The sequence below is a fragment of the Musca vetustissima genome, unplaced genomic scaffold (genome assembly GCF_032173495.1).
Source record: "Musca vetustissima isolate MV318-11 ecotype Yass unplaced genomic scaffold, APGP_CSIRO_Mvet_v1 utg89846, whole genome shotgun sequence".
Lineage (NCBI taxonomy): Eukaryota > Metazoa > Arthropoda > Insecta > Diptera > Muscidae > Musca > Musca vetustissima.
The window spans coordinates 29,131-39,672 of record NW_026885856.1 but is presented as its reverse complement, the minus strand read 5'-3'; the positions used below and the strand labels follow the sequence as shown (position 1 = coordinate 39,672).

The following is a 10,542-nucleotide window of genomic DNA, read 5'->3' as shown; positions in this document are numbered from 1 at the left end:
TAAATATAGGTCAATTTTTTTTGGTACCCCCCATATAACAGTACCCCTCAATTTTCGGTATTTTGGGTTTCTTGAGCGCGTTTTTCAACCGAATTCGCTGAAATTTGCTACATTGGGTTCTTATTGGGTACTAAATGTCTCCACAAAAAATTATAAATATAGGTCCACTTTTTCTGGTAGCCCCCATATAACGGCATCTCCTAATTTTCAATATTTTGGGGATTTTGATCGTATTTTTCCGCCGAATTAGCTGTAATTTAGTATTTTGAGTTCTTAATAGGTCCCAAATCTCTCCACAAAAAATTATGAATATAGGTCCACTTTTTCGGATAGCCCCCATATAAAGGTACCCCCATTTTGGGGTAGACCTCATATAACCCCCTTTTTTATATTAAAATAGTTATCTGATTTGTTACGCGTTTTAATGTTGGTTCTAAGACTCTGTTGTAATCATTTCACCTGCGGAGGATAGCGAGATAAAAAATTAGAACGTAAGGTTCGATAATGAACTACAGCCGCATTTAGACCTAGCCCCTGTGTGGAGGTACCAGAAGAAGTGGACCGATATTCCCCATCTTCGAATTTGAACTAAGTTTGGAAGAAATAAAAAGATGTGCGAGGTTTGAATGAAATTCAACTTTACTGAAACGGAGTTGGTCCAAAGAAACATGGGGTCTAGAACCAATATTTCGATGAGGCACATTTTCATTGTGTTAAAGTGTATACACCGTCATTAGCTGTAAGGCTGGAGGTATAATTATCCATTAAAATTTTCTGAAATTTGTATTGTTGTTTACATTATCGTTTACATAATCCGTTTTTAGAAATGTCGGTATAGGTCCACTTTTTGACATGTTCCCTATATTTTCATTTCTAGTACCTGCCCGTATATCTATGGTGGAGGGTATCCAAAGTTCGGCCCGGCCGAACTTAACGCTTTTTCACTTGTTTGTTTTGTTTTTGAACAACAAAAAAACCTAGGTTACCAATTTATTGACACCTAGTTTAGAAAATACACCTAGAACCATGAAAAGACCTTAAATGAGGAAGTTTTTCAACTCCCAATTACCGAAACCCCAATTACACTCACATCGGTTAGGAAATGAAGATACATAAAATGAAGCGGGTTCTTATGGGTGTAATATATTACAACATAGCCCAATATGGAAAATTTTCTGCCAAGAGATCCTTTATATACCTATAGGCAAATTAATGGAAAATGAGGCAAGAATCATACAAGTAAGTTCAATGATGCGCGATCTTTATGGGGAGTATGTCAAAAAATTTTCTTATAAAGTTAATCCTCCTTAAAAAACTAAAGGTCCATGGAAACACATTCTTGCAAATCAACACTTGTGTCAGTCCTTAAAAAAAATCTTTAAAAACTTAAAAAATATTTTTTATATATTGGTCTGGAGAAAAATCCTTTAAAAAAATTGCCACTGGGTTGGGTCCATGAAAAAATATTCTTTAAAAAAGCAAGCATTGTGTTGGTCCATAAAAAAATATTTTTTTAAAAATCCACACCTTATGTTCGTCCTTGAATTTTTTTCTTAAATCTACGTTTTAAACCCTTGACAAAAAATATTTTTCAAATATGCAAGCATTTTTAGACCCTTGAAAAATATTTTTAAATCAGTGAGGGGAGCAGTATAGTCGGACTGGGCCGACCATATGATACCCTACACAACTTCCACGAAAATCTACCTATCTGTGGTTCTATATTCTGAGCATGGACCATATTTCGCGATATTTGTACCCTCTTGATCGACTAGAGGTAAACAAATATAACTAATATTCAGTACAGCCCTTCCAAATTCTTGCCCAGATTCCCTTCATCGTAAGTTGTACTGTGATGTTCGTCTTCCAATTGTAGCCCATAGATCGACTAGAAAAAACACAAAAAATTAAGTTTTTACACCACTCCACGCCTTTGGGCGACCATAAAATCAGACAAAAATAAAGTTTTTGGTCCATTTCATCCCCTAAATATTAACCCATCTTTACCGAAAACAATAGGGATCTTCATTTGCCAGAACCCACCCTACATGCAAAATTCCGTGAAGACTGGTCCATAACTGTGGCCTGTATCGTGTTTACAAATTATAATGGACAGACGGACGGACACACATTTCTACATGGACTCAGCTAGTCCATATATGATCGGTATATTTTGAGGGTGGGTCTAGGACAAAATAATACCCTGACAACATAGTTGTGTAGGGTATACAAATCAACAATTACAAAAATCCACGCCTTGTGTTGGTCCATGAACAAATCATCGTTAAAAAGTCCACGCCTTGTGTTGGTCCATGAAAAAATATTCTTTAAAAAGTCCACGCCTTGTGGTGGTCCTTGAAAAAAAAAACGTATGTAAAAAGTCCACGCCTTGTGGTGGTCTTTAAAAATTATCTTTAAAAAGTCCACGCCTTGTGGTGGTCTTCAAAAAATCATATTTAAAAAGTCCACGCCTTGTGGTGGTCCTTGAAAAAATCATTTTTCAAAAAATCCGAGCCTTGAAAAAAAGACATCTTTAAAAAATCCAAGCCTGGAAAAATATTCTTTAAAAATCCACGCCTTGTTCTGGTCCTTCAAATATATTCTTTAACTATCTCTTTTAAAAATCCACGCCTTGTGGTGATCCATGTAAAAATCTTCTTAAAAAATCCACGCCTTGTATTGGTCCTTGAAGAAGTCTTCTTTAAAAAATCCACGTCTTGCGGATTTCACCCCCGAAATGAAATCCTGTGTACGTTGTTGCAGGGAGTATACCAAAACGTCGACCTATATTGGTAATTTTTAGTAGGAGGAATTGCCACCCAATTCGTTTGAAAAACGTATTTGAAAATATCAAAATAACGAATATTGCGCTCACCATTATATGAGGGTTAAACGAAAACGGGAACCGATATATTTCATTTGCGACTCCCAACATATAAAGAGTGTATATGTGCAACATTTCAAAGCTCTATCATAAATATTTATCGTAATCTCAACAAACGGACATGGCTAAATTGACGTAAAAATGTATTCTGGGTTCTCCGGTGAAAGGAACAACACATTTAGTATAAACACTACCTTTTGTTAGAGGTTATAAAAATCCACGTCAACAAATCTGATAGACCTTTAGAAAATAGATCAATGTGCTAATTGTTTAATGAATCCTTTATAGCGTTTTTAATTGATTGTCTGTTTTGTGGTCAGTTATTTTCCATAACATCGTCACAACCTCTTAACATACTTCTTTAGGCACAAGAAAATTCTGACCTCAGTGCATTACGTGGGAATTACAGCATATGTTGGGAAATGGTTGGTCTATCTTTTAAAGCATGAACAGCTGAAACATGACCTATGAAACTACCACTGATTGTAAATTGAAAATGTCTTTATGAAATTCATAGTTCAGTTTATTTGTGACGGCTCGTGAAATACATCGCTCGGTTGGTGATTTTAACGTTTGAAAATTTTACATACAAAATGGTGAATATTACAAATCCGTTATATCTATTATCGCCAGATAATCCGGTGTTTGGCTGCTATTGCTTTTGGGCTGGTCTATTGGTATTAAAAATGCTATTGATGACTCTATTGACGGCTGCACGACGTTTCAGCAAAGAGGTAAAATAAAAAGGGGCAAATTGTATTCTTAAAATCCAGATATATAGGGACTTTGGTGCACCAATTACCTAAAGTCGGGCGAAACTCTACATGGGGGCTATATCTAAATCTCGAATTGCACATCACATTTTGGTGTAGGAGAGTATTAGCAATATCTGTGCAAAATTGCAGAACTCTATCTTAAATATATGGTGATTTAAACAGACGGGCATATGTAAATCGACATGTGGGACCGGGCCGAACTTTGGATACCATAGATGTACTGGCAGGTACTTGAAATGAAAATATAGGGAAAAAGTTACGAAACAATTAACCAAACTTTACCCATCTTGTTATTACCTCCAAACTTAGTTCAAGTTCGGAGATGGGGAATATTGATCCACTCCTTCTGGTACCTTCCACACAAGGGCTAGGCCTAAATGTGGGTTATAATTCATATATAGATCATTATCGAACCTTACGTTCTGGTTTTTTATCTCGATTTTCTCCGCAGGTGAAATGATAACAACAGAGTCTTTGAACCAAATCCAAAACGCGGAACAAATCACGTAACTATTTTAATATAAACCAGTAAGGAAAGTACAAAAATCGAAAGGGGCCGACTATATGATACCCTTCACCACCATAGTATGGTGCACCATAAACATAAAATCTGAGGAAACTATATATAGGAGCTATATTTAAATCTGAACCGATTTCAAAAAAAATTAGGCATGTATCAATCTAGACCTAATTTAGTAATCTGTGCAAAATTCTGTTCCATCGGACAAATATTGGGAGTTTTGTGCATCGTTTACCTAAAATCGGACGAAACTATATATGGAACCAAAATCTGAACCGATTTCAACAAAACTTCGCATACATCAATCTGGGTCTAATTCAATACTCTGTGCAAAATGTTGTCTCAATCGGACAAATATTGGCAGTATGGTGCTCCGTTTACATAAAATCGAACGAAATTATAAATGGGAGCTATATCTAAATCTGAACCGATTTTCTCCAATTTCAATAGGGTTCGTCCTTGGGCCAAATAAGTGACATGTACCAAATTTCATCCAAATCGGAGTGAATGCGACCTGTACTTTGTTCAAAAAAAATACATGGATGGACGGACATGCGGAAATAGACTCAGAAAGTGATTTTGATTCCTTTTGCCTGTTACAAACATATGCACAAACACACACACCACAATGTGGTGAAGGGTATAAAAAGGGGGTTATATGGGGACTACCCCAAAAAGGGGCGAATATTGATAACTGTTGCTAGGGAGATTTAAAAAACGCGCTCAGGGACGCCAAAATACCGAAAATTGGGTTGTATCCTTATATGGGAGCTATGCATAAACGTGGACCGATATAACCCATCTTCGAACTTGACCTGCCTGCAGACAAAAGACGACTCTATGCAAAATTTTTGCTATCTATCTAATTTCGTTTTGAGGCTAGAGTGATTAAAAGAGACAGACGGCCATGGCTATATCATCATAGAATTTTACGCTGATCAAGAATATATATACTTTATGTGGTCTGAAATGATTATTTCGACGAATTAAAAAAACAAAATTAATATACCCTCCTTACTATGGTAGAGGGTATAAAAATGGGGCGGAATCATGAAGCAGGGAATCCTTAAAGATCAGCTGAAGCTATTAATCCATATAGACGAGCAGAAGTTTCTGTAGATGAGCTGAAGTCTCTATCGACGAGCTGAAGTCTCTATAGACGAGCTGAAGTCTCTATAGACGAGCTGAAATCTCTATAGACGAGCTGAAGGTCAGGAAGCTTCTATGGACGAGCTGTAAGTCTCCATAGACCATATGAAGCTGTGAATCTCTATAAATAGGATGAAGCAGGGGATCTCGACGATGAACTGTAGGTCAGGGACTCCCTATAAACGATCTGAGCGTAGTCTTTATAGACTAGCTGAAGAGCGGAAATATAAAGGGAGACTTTATAGACCAGCAGAAGCAGAGAATCTTATAGACGAGCTAAAATGAGACTTTATAAACAACAGAAATAGGGAGTATTTATAGACGAGTCGAAAGACGCCTTTATAGACGAGCTGAAGCGATTCTCTATTGACGAGCTGAAGAGAGTCTCTACGGATGAGTTGAAGGGAGTCTATTTAGACGTGCTGGAGAAAGTCTTTACGAGTTGGATAAGCCTCTTTAGAAGAAATGAGGAAGATTGAGGAATCACTTCAGACGAGTTGGAGCTTAGGGAAATTTTACAGACGAGCCACACTTTCGACGAAGCATTGCCGAGGTTGTCTACTGTGCTCCTAGCAAGATTTGGATTTTGATTTTTTCCACTGCCAATCCACAATGATGTTCATACACATTTACCAATAAGAAAAACTATTTTTATACCCTTCACCACACTATGGTACAGGGTATTATGTCTTTGTGCATATGTTTGTAACAGACAAAAGGAAACGAGATAGACACATGGTTCCTTTTGAGAATATGCATATAATCACTTTTTAAGCCGATTTATGCATGTCCGTCCGTCCGTCTGTTGGTGTTAAATTGTAAACAAAGTACAGGTCGCATTTATGATCCGAATTGGATGAAATTTGGCATAGGTCACTTATTCGGCTCAAGGACGAACCCCTATTGAAATTGGGAAAAAATCGGTTCAGATTTAGATATAGCTCCCATATATATATTTAACCGATTTAATGTAAACGGTCCCTATATATCTTTCGATTTGCACGAAATTTGGTACAGGCTAATCATTTAGGTCTGGAATGATGTCTGCCAAGTTTCATGAAAATCGGTCCAGATTTAGATATAGCTCCCATATATAGTTTCGTCCGATTTCATGTAAATGGTGCCCCAAAGTCCCTATATATATTTTGATTTGCACGAAATTCGGCACAACGTACTGAACTAAGCCTAGATTGATGTCTGCCAAGTTTCGAGAAAATCGGTCCAGATTTAGATATAGCTCCCATATATAGTTTCGTCCGATTTCATGTAAATGGTGCCCCAAAGTCCCTATATATATTTTGATTTGCACGAAATTCGGCACAACGTACTGAACTAAGCCTAGATTGATGTCTGCCAAGTTTCGAGAAAATCGGACCAGATTTAGATATAGCTCCCATATATAGTTTCGTCCGATTTCATGTAAATTGTGCACCAAAGTCCCTATATATCCTTCGATTTGCACGAAATTTGGTACAGCCTAATCATTTAGGTCTAGATTGATGTCTGCCAAGTTTCGTGAAAATCGGTCCAGATATAGATATAGCTCCCATATATAGTTTCGTCCGATTTCATGTAAATGGTGCCCCAAAGTCCCTATATACCTTTTGATTTGCACGAAATTCGGCACAACGTACTGAACTAAGCCTAGATTGATGTCTGCCAAGTTTCGAGAAAATCGGTCCAGATTTAGATATAGCTCCCATATATAGTTTCGTCCGATTTCATGTAAATGGTGCCCCAAAGTCCCTATATATCTTTCGATTTGCACGAAATTTGGCATAACGTACTGAATTGAGCCTAGAGTGGTGTCTGACAAGTTTCGAGAAAATCGGTCCAGATTTAGCTCCCATATATAGTTTTGTCCGATTTCATGTATATGGTGCCCCAAAGTCCCTATATATCTTTCGATTTGTACGATATTTGGTACAGCCTAATCATTTAGGTCTAGAATGATGTCTGCCAAGTTTCGAGAAAATCGGTCCAGATTAAGATATAGCTCCCATATATAGTTTCGTCCGATTTCATGTAAATGGTGCCCCAAAGTCCCTATATATCTTTCGATTTGCACGAAATTTGGCATAACGTACTGAATTGAGCCTAGAGTGATGTCTGCCAAGTTTCGAGAAAATCGGTCCAGATTTCTAAATAGCTCCCACATATATAGCTCACATATTTTAAGTAATTGACGCAACAAGGAACCAATAGGAACAAAACGTTCTGAAATTAGTATAACCTAACCTGTGACAAGTTTGCTTGAAATCGCTTAATATTTGGATAGAGCTTCCACATATATTTTCGCCCGATTTCAAATAAATTGGACATCAAACTCCTCATGTTAGTCAGATTGACATCAAATTTCGCACAACGTACAAAATTGACCATAGAACTACGTAGTTGCGTTTTCTAGAAGTGCAGACATAGCCCAACGTATGACCTATTTATATTTGTTTGAAGTCGATTTACATACTTTATGGAAATATCCAGGTAGATTCACATTATCACATATATTATTTCATCCAATTTCATGTTAATAGTCCTGTTTAATATACCCATAGTGGTGAAGGGTATCATATAGTCGGCCCCGTCCGACTTTACTACTTTCCTTACTGGTTTTTTCTCTCTCTCTTTTAGTCCTTTGTCAATCCTGAAGATTTGGCTCTAAGCAAAGCAACTGAAGTTTCATTTCAGGATCCAGATGTAGAACGTGTTCGAAGGTAATTTCTACAAACACACAAACTTTTCATATTTACACCTCATTCTTATTTCTGTTGTAATTTTTCATTTTGCATATTACCATCACAATAACATCGATGATGACGACGACCACAACAACAGAGCCCATCGCAATGATTTGGAAAATATTCTACCCTATTTGTTGATTGCCTTGGCCTACATAACCACCGGACCGAATGTCATAGTGGCACGTTTACTATTTTGCATAGTTGCCATATCGCGTATTTTCCATACAGCGATTTATGCCTTTCGACCTGTGCCCCAGCCATCGCGGGCAATTGCTTTCTTTGTCCCCTTCACGATTACCCTGTACATGACGTTTTGCGTGATTGTAACGATGGCCAAGTACGTCTAGAAGCGATGCTAATGAAATGGAATTTTTTCGGATTTATTATTCGATGTTATTTGTGTATATTTACAAATTAAATAAAAAATGCAAAAATTAATAAATTGTTTATTTTTATTTATTTAAATAATTTGTGTTATAATGGAATATTTTGGGGAAATTAAAAAAAGAAAAAAACAAAATATTTTAATGGCACATTCGAATATCGTCAAATCATGAATGAACTGGAAATATGGGTCTAGCTGTTGAGAGATTATTTTACCCGTAACCCTAGGAGGATAAGAACATTCGACATTGAAACTGTTCCTTGTTTATAATTATGGGGAAACTTAACTGGTAAATTTCCGTTGTCACCATTTCATCATTTATATCGGTATTTGTTGTTGTAATTTTCCTCACCAGCTACTTCAATGTATATCGTTGCTGCACTTTAACCATAGTGCAATATAATTCCTACTGTGCGGTCAAAGTATTGTTACACGAACACTCGAAGAAGATAAATGTGGTTACTGATCGAATATAAGCCAACCGATTCCAAAGTTCAAACTCATCTATACCCTATGCGTACGTACTTACGTACAAATATAGCGTTGACTCACAGATCATTGGCAGCAATTTGTGAAGGAAAACAAAAATCGAATCTTTGTAAAAAAATAAAGGGTAACTGGTATCGGATGATAGATTTGTTTTCTTAAAGTTGAATAAAAATAATATTTTCAAGGGCAATAGAAGGTCAAGAATTCTTTGTTATGGTGTGAAGGGGTGGGAGTCTTCATAGATGACATGAAGGCTCGAGATTCTTTATAGAGGGGGTGAAGGTAGAGTAAACTTAAAGGAAAATTTAAATTCCGGAATTTTTTAGACGAGGCGCAGGACAGGTTGTATTTACAGAAGGTCAGGAAAGATTCAAACTGTTGGGAGTCTCTTTAGACGAATTGAAGGCATTATTTTTGATGAGCTGAAGTAGGAATGTTTATAAAGTTGAAGGGGTTTTCTATAGACGAGCTGAAGGGAGACTCTATAGACAAGCTGAGGGGAGGCCCTGAAAGTAGGATCTATAGTGGATCTGAAAGGAGTCTATGTAGACGAATTAAAGGGAGTCTCTGTGGACGAACTGAAAGGAGTCTCTATAGACAAGCTGAAGGGAAGCCTGCAGTCGAGCTGAAGATCAGTGAGTCTCTATGGACGAATTGAAGGCGAGTCCCTTAAAACGAGCTGAAAGTCAGGGAGTTTCTATATACGTAGTAGACGAGGTGAAGGGAGCTGAAGGAAGTCTCTGTAGACGAGCTTAAGGTTAGGGGATCTTGATATTCGAGCTAAAGGGTTTCCATAGATCAGCTGAAGTGGGTTTGCATTGAGGAGATAAAGGAAGTCTCAATAGATGATCTGAAAAGAGTATCCATAGACGAGCTGAAGGATGTTTTCTTGCATCTGCTGAAGTGAGTTTGCATTAAGTAGATGAAGAAGTTAGTCTCTGTGGAGAATCTGAGAGATGTCTCTACAGACAAGCTGATGGACAGGAGTCTCTATATACGAGCTGAAAGTTCGGGAGTCTCTATATTCGAGCGCAAGGACAGGAAGTCTCTATAGAGGGGCTTAAGGGCAGGGAGACTCTAATTAATACAGGACGTGAAAGAAGATGGACTTTATAGCTAAGCTGAGAGTTGAGACGTTCAGCTCGTTTATATAGTCTTTATAGACGAGCTGAAGATGTGGAAGTTTTTATAGACGAGTTGAAATCAGGGAGTCTCTATGGACGAGTTGAAGGCCAGTAAATCCCATCAGACGAGCTGAAGGTCAGGGAGTTTCTATTGACGAGCTGAAGGCTAATAAGTCCCCTTCGACGAGTTGCAAATCAGGGAGTCTTTATTGACGAGCTGAAGATTGGGAGTCTCAAAAGACTGGCTTAAGTTTCCATGTAGACGAGCTTAAGCAAGAATTCAATACGAACTAGCTGAAATAGAGAGTCACTATAGCAGCTCTAAAACTGGCAGTCTATTATACCACACTGTGGTAAAGAGTATTATGTCTTTGTACATATGTTTGTAACAGGCAAAGGAAACGAGATCGACACATGGTTCCTTTTGAGAATATGCATAGAATCACTTTCTGAGTCGATTTATACATGTCCGTC

The 10,542-nt window shown here is 37.5% G+C and overlaps 1 protein-coding gene across 1 annotated transcript; it reads left to right on the top strand.

The window, feature by feature from the left end:
• Window positions 1-3,477: 3,477 nt before the first annotated feature.
• On the top strand, window positions 3,478-8,417 carry LOC133333156 (microsomal glutathione S-transferase 1-like). The gene is made up of 3 exons (XM_061541487.1): window positions 3,478-3,618; window positions 7,961-8,043; window positions 8,165-8,417. The coding sequence occupies exons 1-3, from the start codon at window positions 3,478-3,480 to the stop codon at window positions 8,415-8,417; spliced, it is 477 nt and encodes a 158-aa protein (XP_061397471.1).
• Window positions 8,418-10,542: the final 2,125 nt, after the last annotated feature.